This window comes from Bombina bombina, chromosome 8 (genome assembly GCF_027579735.1).
Source record: "Bombina bombina isolate aBomBom1 chromosome 8, aBomBom1.pri, whole genome shotgun sequence".
NCBI lineage: Eukaryota > Metazoa > Chordata > Amphibia > Anura > Bombinatoridae > Bombina > Bombina bombina.
In genome coordinates, this window is record NC_069506.1 from 343,399,511 (window position 1) to 343,414,061 (window position 14,551).

Here is a 14,551-nt window from a genome sequence, read left to right on the forward strand (position 1 = left end):
TACAAGTTACAGGAATGTCATGTAGAAACAAAAGGAATGAAAGGGAAGAGTAATACAGAGCAGATGTTAAAGGTACCAGTTATATGGTGCAATATGAAGAGCTATTGCAAAGTATTATATAAAACAATTGACAGAGTTTTAGGGAGTGATTATAAAGTCTAATGAGTGAAGATATAGGGAGAGGATATATAGAACAAGTGATGTATTTATAGAAAGTATTAATATCAGTATCAAGCAATAGAAGTAGTTACAGGGGGGAGGTTATAGAGATTAAAATAAATTATGGGGAGTTATATGAGTTATAGGTGTGATTTATACAGAGCAATATATGAGAAAGAGAGAATCTATTGCACATCAATAAAGTCTGATAAAAGTAGCCATATGGTGAGTTGCACAGAGATGAAATATGGAACAATGTAAGTGAATATAGATAGAGAGTAGAGTTACAGGGATGGTTTATATGTTCTTACATTTAGGACAAATGGGCGGCACATGAGGAGCGCACCATCTTACAGTAATTCCTCGCTATCATTTTATAATAATCCCTGAGTGTACTGGCTCCAGTGTACCTTTCTAATACTAGTTTTCCAGTTCACTGTCTGCCTTTGGCATAGCCCAAGATCTCTTTGTCAGTTTGTGCTTGGCTGTGACACTCAGCATATTATGGTGTTTATATTTCTGCACCTGTTTTGTTTGTATGAGATGTAATGCAGTGTCATGGATGGATTTAGATTGTAGTAGACAAAGAGTTAAAGGGTGTTGTTTTATTCTCAGCTCTGGGCAACACTATGAAGCCGAATTATCAAGCGGCAGGCGGACATGATTCACTTTCGACATTAAACATTGCTGGTGAAATGCTTGTGCAATGCTGCCCCCTGCACATTCGCAGCTAATCGGCTGCTAGCAGGTGGTCAATCATCCCGATCGTATCTGATTAGGATGATTGCAGTCTGCCACCTCAGAGGTGGCAGATGAGTTAAGAAGCATCAGTCTTACGACCACTGCTTCTTACGTTTATGGCGAGCCTGAAACTCCGGGGGTAGATTGCAGCATTGCTTGATAAATCTACCCCATGTCTTCAGCTGACCTAGTAGGCCCTATAAGAAGGGGCGATATAAAAACAACAGATTGTAGTGAGACGAAGCAATGTGATGACCACACTAAGGGGTTATATGCACCAATATTAAGGTTTACAGAAAAGGGTTTTATAGAGAAATAGGAAGGAATATAGTGAGTTATTACAGAAAGAGAAGAAATAGAAATTATAGAGCAGCGTCATCACATTTAAAGCAGCACAGTAGTATAGGGGGGGTTCTGGATACTAAACTAGTGAATTAACCAAGAAACATTTAAGCATTAAAACAGAAATGAAATTCTACCTTCTATATTGATGTTACACAGAGCTGAGCTTGCCTTCCTGTCCTTGCATTAAAACATGGACATATCATTTAAGCCTAATCTTCCTAGCCTAGAAATCTGCCTAACACCTTGCAATTTAATTAAGAAAGCAGCCCATTTGCAAACCTCATTATTGCGTGTAATCAGTATGTAAGAATTAGCATGCAAATACACCTAATGATTCAGGCAAGGAGATGCAATCAGAAGACTTACCATATGAACACGGTATAAGACGCTGATTCCCAGAGTCATGAATGGTTTGGAGAAATCAATTACTTTCTCTCTCTCAGCTGTTATTGTGAGGCCGGCAACAGCCAAGTCCGCTTTCTGCAGAGGAATAAAGACGTCAGGTCATAACGACAGGTGCAGGGCCTGCTCTGGCTGCAACAGGACATCATTACAATACAACCCTCACACATATTTCTTTGGCTGCCAAAGAGGACTGCAACACATTGCTATAGCCCAGGAGATATACTTCTAGTATATATGTCATTTGGATCTTAATAGATAAACAGAGTTTATGAAAAGAAAAAGAATCCAAACAGTCCTCGCAACAAAGGTAGAATTAATCCATAAGGTAAAAAACAAAAAATCTTTATTGCAATGTATTAAAAATAGGTAGACTCCATACAAAGGGTAAGAGAAAGATAAAAAGTCTGACCGGGTTCGGTCTCACAGACTGTAGTCATAGACATAAAATACAAGTTACAGGTGTATAGTATTTAAAGAATCAAATCACCTCCCATTGCAGGTTACTTAACAATCTCATTAACCCTTAAATCAACTTTATGATGGTTGAAAATAAAAACAAGATGAAAGGACGAATTTGGGGTCACATATAAAAGCTTATTTTAGGAATTGTAAAGTGCTACAATAATATTTGGAATTACAATATTATTCCAAGACCCGTAAGGGGATTTTAGAAAATGTACTCATAATAAGAGAATATTTATAGCATATACAATAATAAATATTGTTAAAGAAAATTAATATAGGAATGCATTCATGTAAAAAATAAATGCATAAAATTCATATCATATGTAGCTTGGAAGAAAGCACAATACAATATCAATTCAGAGCAAAACTCTCGAGAATGGCTAGACTATGAAATTTATATTATTTGTCCTTTAGAGTGAATGCTTAGTACTTGGCAGTGAGAGCTGTATACACAATATATATATAGAGATGTAAAATAATCTATCTATGTATCCATGTCATACATCTAAACACCCCTATATGCAAATGTTTCTACACAATCATTTTCTCCAATGTATATCATGGACACCATAACCAGATGTACATAAATGGACGAATACCTAAAATAGAAGAACCAATGTTAATTCATGTCATGGTTTGCAATTCCGACAGCCCATGATACAACACAAAAAAATATATTGCACAAATCCCATGTGTAGTAATGACGGGCTACTCAGACCCTATGTATACAAGGTAGTTTAAACCTAAGTTATTAACCACTACTACTAGGAAACCATTAGACATGTAGATCTCAAATGGAATGCTCATTAAATGCTATATCATCGATACCAGTAATTTATAATGTCGAATTTGGAATTGAACCCCCTTGGTAGCAGGTTACTGATTCTGTGTATCCAGTAGATTTCTTGTCTGGAGAGTATCTGGAATCTGCTCTATAGCCTGCTACCCAAAGGAGTTCACATTTCCATTGTGGATTCCATTGTGGATTTCAAGAAAATGTTTAGACAAAGCAGACACTGCTTTGTCATGGGTAATGTACGACAAATGCTCTTTGATGCAAGTGCAAACCTCTCTAGTTGACCTCCCTACATATTGCCGGGAACAGGTAGTGCATTCTACTAGATAAAAAACAAAATTGTTAGTCCATTTAACACAACCCTTAGCCGAGGCAAAGGTAGTAGACACATTTATGTGGTCACAGAATTTACATGATCGTTTGCCACACTTAAAAGTTCCCTTAAAGTGTAACCAAGAACTTTTGGCACCATCACTTTTCAGTAGACTTGGGGAGAGTAGATTACCCATTGATAGATTCCGTCTATACACAAAGTGGCAACCTCTGCTTACTGTGTTGCGTAGCAACTTATCACCCCTTAGAATCGGTAGATTCTTTTTAATGATGTTACACACTTGGTAATATTGGCTTGAGTAAGCCGTGAGAAAAGTAGGTTTCTGGTTCACTGATGGATCAGTTGCTTAACCACTGTTCTTTCTACTAGGGTTAAACAGATAAGTTCTAACCATTTGCCTTACTTCACTAAGGGCCCTCTCGGCCATCTTCCTCTGATAATTCCTAGCCTCTAGACGTTTAGTGAGATCTTTACTCTCCCTCTCCCCATCTAGGGTACAGTTGCGCTTAACCAGCATGAACTGTCCTTTGGCAATTCCTTTGAACACATGCCCAGGATGACTACTGTGGGCATGCAAAAGAGAATTCCCTGAGATGGGCTTTCTATAGAGAGAGGAAAGAACCCTCTTGTTTGCACATCCAAGTAATTGATAGTCGTTTTGTGCCATTCAAACGTGAAACTAAGTCCCACTTGGTTGTCATTCAGATAATTTACAAAGTCCTGTGCTTCAGAGTAGCCAGAGGACCAGATAAACAAGAGGTCATCTACAAACCTCATATATTTGATCAGATGTTGGGAATGATTATTCTTATATCCATAGACGTAGAACTGCTTCCAGCACCCATAAAGAGGTTGGCATAGGAGGGGAAAAATTTCTCCCCCATCGCGATTCCACGTTTCTGGAGGTAGTAAACATCAGAAAACTTGAGAGTTTAACACAAAACAGTATTTTTTTTCTTTCATTATTCAGATAGATCAGACAATTTTAAACAACTTTACATTTTGCCTCTATTATGTAATTTGTTTCATTCTTTTGGTGTAATTTATTTAAAAACATATGCAGGTATGCCCAGGAGCTGGAAGCTAGCTGCTAATTGGTGGCTGCACATATATGCCTCTTGTCATTGGCTTACTGATGTGTTCAGATAGCTCCGAGTAGTACATTGCTGCTCTTTGAATAAAGGATACAAAGACAACAAAGCAAAAATCAAAATAGAATTAAAGTTGTTTAAAATTATATGCTCTTTGTGAATCTAGAAATATTTTTTTGGGGGGATTCATGTCCCTTTAAGAGAAGATCTTACTTTATATTACTTTATACTATTTTAATAATATGCTTAAAGGGACAGTAAAGTCATTATTAAGCATTCATTTTCTGGTTTACTTCTATTATATCATTTGGTTTGTTTTCTTGGTATCCTTTGTTGAAAAGCATACTTGTGTAGGCTCAGGGGCAGCAGTGCATATTTGCCTCTTGTCATAGGTTCATATGATGCATTCAGCTAGCCCCTTGTAGTGAATTGCTGCTCCTTCAACCAAGGATACTAAAAAAATGAAACACATTTGATATTAGAAGTAAACTGGAAAGTTGTTTAAAATTGTAAGTTGTATCTCAATTATGAAAGAAAAAAATGTGGGTTTTATGTCCTGTCTCTTTAACAGTATAGATGATATCAAACATTTGTAGTGCGCCAACAGCCTCCACAGATCTATAAACACATTTATAAAATACAAAAATGAAAATGTATGGATTAGATGAATGGGCAGAAGGCCCTGCCAAGAGTTTTCAAGTGATATATACAGGACAGCTGGACTTGTAGGCATGCAAGCTAAGGGGCTGCAAGGGGCTGACAAGAGAAGTATAGGAACGGGGGTAAGAAAAGGATAGTGTAGATTTTATCTAGCCCTGTAAAGTACACTCTTTAAAGGGACATGAAACCCAACATTTTCTTTCATAATTCAGACAGAGCATACAATGTTAGTAAGTTTCCAATGTACTTATATTATCACATTTGCTTTGTTCATGTTTTATTCTTTGTTGAAGAGATATCTAGATAGGTAGCGTGCACTTGTCTAGAGCACCACATTAAAGGAAATAGTGCTGCCCTCTAGTGCTCTTGCTAATGTATAACATTATTATAAAACTGCTGCCATCTAGTACTCTTGCAAATGTATAACATTGTTATAAAACTGCTGCCATCTAGTGCTCGTGCTAATGTATAACATTGTTATAAAACTGCTGCCATCTAGTGCTCTTGCAAGTGTATAACATATTTATAAAACTGCTGCCATCTACTGCTCCTGCTAATGTATAACATTATTATAAACTTGCTGCCATCTAGTGCACCTGCTAATGTATAACATTGTTATAAAACTGCTGCCATCTAGTGCTCCTGCTAATGTATAGCATTATTCTAAAACTGCTGCCATCTACTGCTCTTGCTAAATGTATAACATTGTTATAAAACTGGTGCCATCTAGTGCTCCTGCTAATGTATAAAATTATTCTAAAACTGCTGCCATCTAGTGCGACTGCTAATGTATAACATTATTATAAAACTGCTGCCATCTAGTGCTACTGCTAATGTATTACATTGTTATAAAACTACCATCTAGTGATCTTGCTAATTTATAACATTTTTATAAAACTGCTGCAATCTAGTGCTTTTGCTAATGTATAACATTGTTATAAAACTGCTGCCATCTAGTGCTCTTGCTAATGTATAACATTATTATAAAACTGATGCCATCTATTGCTCTTGCTAATGTGTAACATTATTATAAAACTGATGCCATCTAGTGCTCTTGCTAATGTATAACATTGCTATAAAACTGCTGCCATCTAGTGCTCTTGCTAACATAAAACATTGTTATAAAACTGCTGCCATCTAGTGCTACTGCTAATGTATTACATTGTTATAAAACTGCTGCCATCTAGTGCTCTTGCTAATTTATAACATTGTTATAAAACTGCTGCCATCTACTGCTCCTGCTAATGTATAACATTATTATAAACTTGCTGCCATCTAGTGCTCCTGCTAATGTATAAAATTGTTATAGAAATGCTGTCATCTAGTGCTCCTGCTAATGTGTAACATTGTTATGAAACTGCTGACATCTAGTGCTTTTGCTAATGTATAATATTATTATAAAACTGCTGCCTTCTAGCGCTCTTGCTAATGTATAACATTGTTATAAAACTGCTGCCATCGAGTGCTCCTGCTAATGTAAAAAATTATTATAAAACTGCTGCCATCTAGTGCTCTTGCTAATATATAACATTGTTATAAAACTGCTGCCATCTAGTGCTCTTGCTAATGTATAACATTATTATAAAACTACTGCCATCTAGTGCCCTTGCTGATGTATAACATTGTTATAAAAATGCTGCCATCGAGTGCTCCTGCTAATGTATAAAATTATTATAAACCTGCTGCCATCTAGTGCTCTTGCTAATATATAACATTATTAAGAAACTGCTGCAAACTAGTGCTCCTCCTAATGTATAACATTGCTATAAAACTGCTGCCATCTAGTGCTCCTGCTAATCTATAACATTATTCTAAAACTGCTGCCATCTACTTCTCTTGCTAATGTATAACATTATTATAAAACTGCTGCCATCTAGTGCTACTGCTAATGTATAACATTGTTATACAACTGCTGCCATCTAGTGCTACTGCTAATGTATAACATTGTTATAAAACTGCTACCATATAGTGATTTTGCTAATGTATAACATTGTTATAAAACTGCTGCCATCTAGTGTTCTGGCTAATGTATAATATTGTTATAAAACCGCTGCCATCTAGTTCTCTTGCTAATGTATAACATTGTTATAAAACCGCTGCCATCTAGTGCTCCTGCTAATATATAACATTGTTATAAAACTTCTGCCATCTAGTGCTACTGCTAATGTATAACATTGTTATAAAACTGCTGCCATCTAGTGCTCCTGCTAATGTATAATATTGTTATAAAACTGCTGCCATCTAGTGCTCCTGCTAATGTATAACATTATTATAAAACTACTGCCATCTAGCGCTCTTGCTAATGTATAATATTGTTATAAAACTGCTGCCATCTAGTGCTCTTGCTAATGTATAACATTATTATAAAACTACTACCATCTATTGATATTGCTAATGTATAACATTGTTATAAAACTGCTGCCATCTAGTGCTCTTACCAATGTATAACATTATTATTAAACTGCTGCCATCTAGTGCTCTTACCAATGTATAACATTGTTATAAAACTGCTCCGTCTAGCGCTCTTGCTAATGTATAACATTGTTATAAAACTGCTACATCTAGCGCTCTTGCTAATGTATAACATTATTATAAAACTGCTGCCATCTAGTGCTTTGCTAATGTATAACATTGTTATAAATCTGTTGCCATCTAGTACTTTGCTAATGTATAACATTGTTATAAAACTGCTGCCATCTAATGCTCTTGCTAATTTATAACATTATTGTAAAACTGCTGCCATCTAGTGCTCCTGAAACACATTTGATATTAGAAGTAAACTGGAAAGTTGTTTAAAATTGTAAGTTGTATCTCAATTATGAAAGAAAAAAATGTGGGTTTTATGTCCTGTCTCTTTAACAGTATAGATGATATCAAACATTTGTAGTCCGCCAACAGCCTCCACAGATCTATAAACACATTTATAAAATACAAAAATGAAAATGTATGGATTAGATGAATGGGCAGAAGGCCCTGCCAAGAGTTTCCAAGTGATATATACAGGACAGCTGGACTTGTAGGCATGCAAGCTAAGGGGCTGCAAGGGGCTGACAAGAGAAGTATAGGAACGGGGGTAAGAAAAGGATAGTGTAGATTTTATCTAGCCCTGTAAAGTACACTCTTTAAAGGGACATGAAACCCAACATTTTCTTTCATAATTCAGACAGAGCATACAATGTTAGTAAGTTTCCAATGTACTTATATTATCACATTTGCTTTGTTCATGTTTTATTCTTTGTTGAAGAGATATCTAGATAGGTAGCGTGCACTTGTCTAGAGCACCACATTAAAGGAAATAGTGCTGCCCTCTAGTGCTCTTGCTAATGTATAACATTATTATAAAACTGCTGCCATCTAGTACTCTTGCAAATGTATAACATTGTTATAAAACTGCTGCCATCTAGTGCTCGTGCTAATGTATAACATTGTTATAAAACTGCTGCCATCTAGTGCTCTTGCAAATGTACAACATATTTATAAAACTGCTGCCATCTACTGCTCCTGCTAATGTATAACATTATTATAAACTTGCTGCCATCTAGTGCTCCTGCTAATGTATAACATTGTTATAAAACTGCTGCCATCTAGTGCTCCTGCTAATGTATAACATTGTTATAAAACTGCTGCCATCTAGTGCTCCTGCTAATGTATAACATTATTCTAAAACTGCTGCCATCTGCTGCTCTTGATAAATGTATAACATTGTTATAAAACTGGTGCCATCTAGTGCTCCTGCTAATGTATCAAATTATTCTAAAACTGCTGCCATCTAGTGCTACTGCTAATGTATAACATTATTATAACTGCTGCCATCTAGTGCTACTGCTAATGTATTACATTGTTATAAAACTACCATCTAGTGATCTTGCTAATTTATAACATTTTTATAAAACTGCTGCAATCTAGTGCTTTTGCTAATGTATAACATTGTTATAAAAACTGCTGCCATCTAGTGCTCTTGCTAATGTATAACATTATTATAAAACTGATGCCATCTAATGCTCTTGCTAATGTGTAACATTATTATAAAACTGATGCCATCTAGTGCTCTTGCTAATGTATAACATTGTTATAAAACTGCTGCCATCTAGTGCTCTTGCTAATGTAAAACATTGTTATAAAACTGCTGCCATCTAGTACTACTGCTAATGTATTACATTGTTATAAAACTGCTGCCATCTAGTGATCTTGCTAATTTATACCATTTTTATAAAACTGCTGCAATCTAGTGCTTTTGCTAATGTATAACATTGTTATAAAACTGCTGCCATCTAGTGCTCTTGCTAATGTATAACATTATTATAAAACTGATGCCATCTAATGCTCTTGCTAATGTGTAACATTATTATAAAACTGCTGCCATCTAGTGCTCTTGCTAATGTATAACATTGTTATAAAACTGCTGCCATCTAGTGCTCTTGCTAATGTAAAACATTGTTATAAAACTGCTGCCATCTAGTGCTACTGCTAATGTATTACATTGTTATAAAACTGCTGCCATCTAGTGCTCTTGCTAATTTATAACATTGTTATAAAACTGCTGCCATCTACTCCTCTTGCTAATGTATAACATTATTATAAAACTGTTGCCATCTAGTGTTCCTGCTAATGTATAACATTGTTATGAAACTGCTGACATCTAGTGCTTTTGCTAATGTATAATATTATTATAAAACTGCTGCCTTCTAGCGCTCTTGCTAATGTATAACATTGTTATAAAACTGCTGCCATCGAGTGCTCCTGCTAATGTATAAAATTATTATAAAACTCCTGCCATCTAGTGCTCTTGCTAATATATAACATTGTTATAAAACTGCTGCCATCTAGTGCTCTTGTTAATGTATAACATTATTATAAAACTACCGCCATCTAGTGCCCTTGCTGATGTATAACATTGTTATAAAAATGCTGCCATCTAGTGCTCTTGCTAATGTATAACATTATTATAAAACTGCTGCCTTCTAGCGCTCTTGCTAATGTATAAGATTGTTATAAAACTGCTGCCATCGAGTGCTCCTGCTAATGTATAAAATTATTATAAACCTGCTGCCATCTAGTGCTCTTGCTAATATATAACATTATTAAGAAATTGCTGCAATCTAGTGCTCCTGCTAATGTATAACATTGTTATAACACTGCTGCCATCTATTGCTCCTGCTAATGTATAACATTATTCTAAAACTGCTGCCATCTACTTCTCTTGCTAATGTATAACATTATTATAAAACTGCTGCCATCTAGTGCTACTGCTAATGTATAACATTGTTATACAACTGCTGCCATCTAGTGCTACTGCTAATGTATAACATTGTTATAAAACTGCTACCATCTAGTGATTTTGCTAATGTATAACATTGTTATAAAACTGCTGCCATCTAGTGTTCTTGCTAATGTATAATATTGTTATAAAACTGCTGCCATCTAGTTCTCTTGCTAATGTATAACATTGTTATAAAACTGCTGCCATCTAGTGCTCCTGCTAATATATAACATTGTTATAAAACTTCTGCCATCTAGTGCTCCTGCTAATGTATAACATTGTTATAAAACTGCTGCCATCTAGTGCTCCTGCTAATGTATAATATTGTTATAAAACTGCTGCCATCTAGTGCTCCTGCTAATGTATAACATTATTATAAAACTACTGCCATCTAGCGCTCTTGCTAATGTATAATATTGTTATAAAAATGCTGCCATCTAGTGCTCTTGCTAATGTATAACATTATTATAAAACTACTACCATCTATTGCTCTTGCTAATGTATAACATTGTTATAAAACTGCTGCCATCTAGTGCTCTTACCAATGTATAACATTATTATAAAACTGCTGCCATCTAGTGCTCTTACCAATGTATAACATTTTTATAAAACTGCTCCATCTAGCGCTCTTGCTAATGTATAACATTATTATAAAACTGCTGCCATCTAGTGCTCCTGCTAATGTATAACATTGTTATAAAACTGATCCATCTAGCGCTCTTGCTAATGTATAACATTATTATAAAACTGCTGCCATCTAGTGCTTTTGCTAATGTAAAACATTGTTATAAAACTACTCCCATCTAGTGTTCTTGCTAATGCATAACATTGCTATAAAACTGCTGCCATCTAGTGCTCTTGCTGATGTATAACATTGTTATAAAACTGCTCCATCTAGCGCTCTTGCTAATGTATAACATTATTATAAAACTGCTGCCATCTAGTGCTTTTGCTAATGTAAAACATTGTTATAAAACTACTCCCATCTAGTGTTCTTGCTAATGCATAACATTGCTATAAAACTGCTGCCATCTAGTGCTTTGCTAATGTATAACATTGTTATAAAACTGTTGCCATCTAGTACTTTGCTAATGTATAACATTGTTATAAAACTGCTGCCATCTAATGCTCTTGCTAATTTATAACATTATTGTAAAACTGCTGCCATCTAGTGCTCTTGCTAATGTATAATATTGTTATAAAACTGCTGCCATCTAGTGCTCTTGCTAATATATAATAACATTGTTATAAATCTGCTGCCATCTAGTGCTCTTGCTAATGTATAACATTATTATAAAACTGCCATCTAGTGCTCTTGCTAATGTATAACATTGTTATAAAACTGCTGCCATCTAGTGCTCTTGCTAATGTATAACATTGTTATAAAATTGCTGCCATCTAGTGCTCTTGCTAATGTATAACATTCTTACAAAACTGCTGCCATATAGTGCTGCAGCTACAGGCAGTCTCCTGATCTTACATTCCTGATTTTCAACAAAGGATACCAAGAAAATGAGGAAAATGTGATAATAGAAGTGTATTAGAAAGTTGTTTAAAATTGTATGTTCTATCTGAATTATGAAATACAATTTTGGGGTTTTATATCCCTTTAAGGAACACTTGAATCTTTCAAAACTAAGAATGAGTCTTGTGGAGTGAAGCAGTGAGTTCCACAATTTTGGGACCAATCTGAGGAAATCCTGTAGACAGGAATATGTGGAGGTAACAGGTGAGGACAAGAGAGGACAAGAGTGAAGTAGGCAAGTGGGAGAGTATCTGTAGAGTTCAATGCAAATCTGAAATAATCCTAAGGAAAAGTCCAACATAAAATTACTAATTATAGGGATAATCTAAATAAAAACATCAATACATTTCAATTTGGATTAGAAGTGTTTGTGCAGCAATGGTTCTAATAATCATTGTTTTAGTGACAGATTTACCTGTGTCCTTTAGATCCTATAATATTCTCCTAAACAAACCTAAAATGTATATAAAAATACTAATTTCTACACACTGGTAGAAGTACCATAGTACAATATTGGTTTGTTTATAATGAATCATGAATCTGTTTGTAGAGATCTAAAAAAAGTGACCTTGGTTGGATTTTAAAGGGCAGATCAGGTAAATAGAGTAACATCTACAATATCCTTCAATCAAATTCTGAAGTTGTTGGCCAGTACCTCAGCAACAGATATAGAGACATAGGTGCCGAATGATCAAGCTCCGAATGGAACTTGATGCCCCTTGTTTCCGGAGAGCCTTCAGGCTCGCCTGAAACAGAAGTTATGAAGCAGTGGTCTAAAGAACTCTGCTCCATAACCTGTCCGCCAGCTCTGAGGCGTATTCGATTGGGTTGATTGACACCCCCTGTTAGCAGCCGATTGGCCGCGAATCTCAAGGGGGCAGTATTGCACAAGTAGTTCTGGTGATATGCTTGTGAAGCGTATGCTGTCATCATTTATCGATGTGCAGCGGACATAATACGCTACATCGTATCATGTCCACTCGCACTTTGATAAATATGCCCCATCAGCCAATTGGAATTCAAGGGACGCCATCTGAATGACGTCACTTAAAGGACCAGTCATTCAGTCGTCGGCCGTCGGATGAAGAGGATGCTCCGCGTCGGATGTCTTGAAGATGGACCCGTTCCGCTCCGGAAGGATGAAGATAGAAGATGCCGTCTGGATGAAGACTTCTGCCGGTCTGGAGGTCCTCTTCTGCCCGGATAGGATGAAGACTTTGGACCCTCTGGAGGACCACTTGTGCCCAGGTGGGTGAAGACGTCTCAAGGTAAGGTGATCTTCAAGGGGGTAGTGTTAGGTTTTATTAAGGGGGGATTGGGTGGGTTTTAGAGTAGGGTTGGGTGTGTGGGTGGTGGGTTTTAATGTTGGGGGGTATTGTATTTTTTTTTACAGGTGAAAGAGCTGATAACTTTGGGGCAATGCCCCGCAAAAGGCCCTTTTAAGGGCTATTTGTAATTTAGTATAGGGTAGGGAATTTTATTATTTTGGGGGGCTTTTTTATTTTATTAGGGGGATTAGATTAGGTGTAATTAGTTTTAAAAAATTGTAATTCCTTTTTTATTTTCTGTAATTTTGTGTTTCCCCTCCCCCCGTAATTTAGTTTATTTAATTTAATTGTAATTAATTGTAGGTAGTTTAGGTAATTAGTTTAATTATAGTGTAGTGTTAGGTGTAATTGTAACTTAGGTTAGGGTTTATTTTACAGGTAAATTTGTATTTATTTTAGCTAGGTAGTTATTAAATAGTTAATAACTATTTAATAACTATTCTACCTAGTAAAAATAAATACAAAGTTGCCTGTAAAATAAAAATAAACCCTAAGCTAGCTACAATGTAACTATTAGTTATATTGTAGCTAGCTTAGGGTTTATTTTATAGGTAAGTATTTAGTTTTAAATAGGAATAATTTATTTAATTATAGTTATTTTATTTAGATGTATTTAAATTCTATTTAAGTTAGGGGGTGTTAGGGTTATACTTAGGTTTAGGGGTTAATATGTGTAAGATTAGGGGTGTTTAGACTCGGGGTTCATGTTAGTGTGTTAGGTGTAGACATAAAATGTATTTTCCCCATAGGAAACAATGGGGCTGCATTAGGAGCTGAACACTGCTTTTTTGCAGGTGTTAGGTTTTTTTTAAGCCGTCTCAGCCCCATTGTTTCCTATGGGGAAATTGTGCACGAGCATGTTCTGCCAGCTTACCACTGACTTAAGCAACGCTGGTATTGAGGTGAGATGTGGAGCTAAATTTTGCTCAACGCTCACTTTTCTGAGGCTAACGCCAGCTTGCAGAAGACTCATAATACCAGCGTTGTCTTAAGTGAGCGGTAAGAAAAAAAGGAGCGTTAGAACCGCACAGCCTTACTGACAAAAACTCGTCGGTTTGGCCGAATTACATCCATGCATGCATTCTGCCCAGACGAATACTGGATTCTGATTTGTTACCATTATTTCTATTGGGAACAGCTAACTTACGGCTAGATTACGAGTTTTGCAGTACGGCTATACCTCTGAAAAATTGGCCATTGCACATGGAACAACCGGTAACGCATATTACGAGTCGCTGCGGTATAGGCTGTAACATAAGCATTTTATCCTCAACGCAACCCTCCATTTCACACTCAAAAAATTACGTTTGAGTGCATGATTTTCCATAGCACCGTATTACATGTTGTGCGGTCCGGCTAAAATGCTTGCATTGCAGCCTATACCGACATGATCTATTCCGCAATCTGAGACCAGTAGTTATGGATTTTGCGAAAAATTTTTT

The 14,551-nt window shown here is 35.9% G+C and overlaps 1 protein-coding gene across 1 annotated transcript in view; it reads right to left on the reverse strand.

The window, feature by feature from the left end:
* GRIK4 (glutamate ionotropic receptor kainate type subunit 4) overlaps positions 1 to 14,551 on the reverse strand; it is a 777,161-nt gene that overhangs the window by 77,701 nt on the left and 684,909 nt on the right. The window contains exon 12 of the mRNA XM_053691193.1: positions 1,612 to 1,725. Coding sequence (XP_053547168.1) covers positions 1,612 to 1,725 — 114 coding nt within the window. The remainder of the gene's footprint in view (positions 1 to 1,611; positions 1,726 to 14,551) is intronic.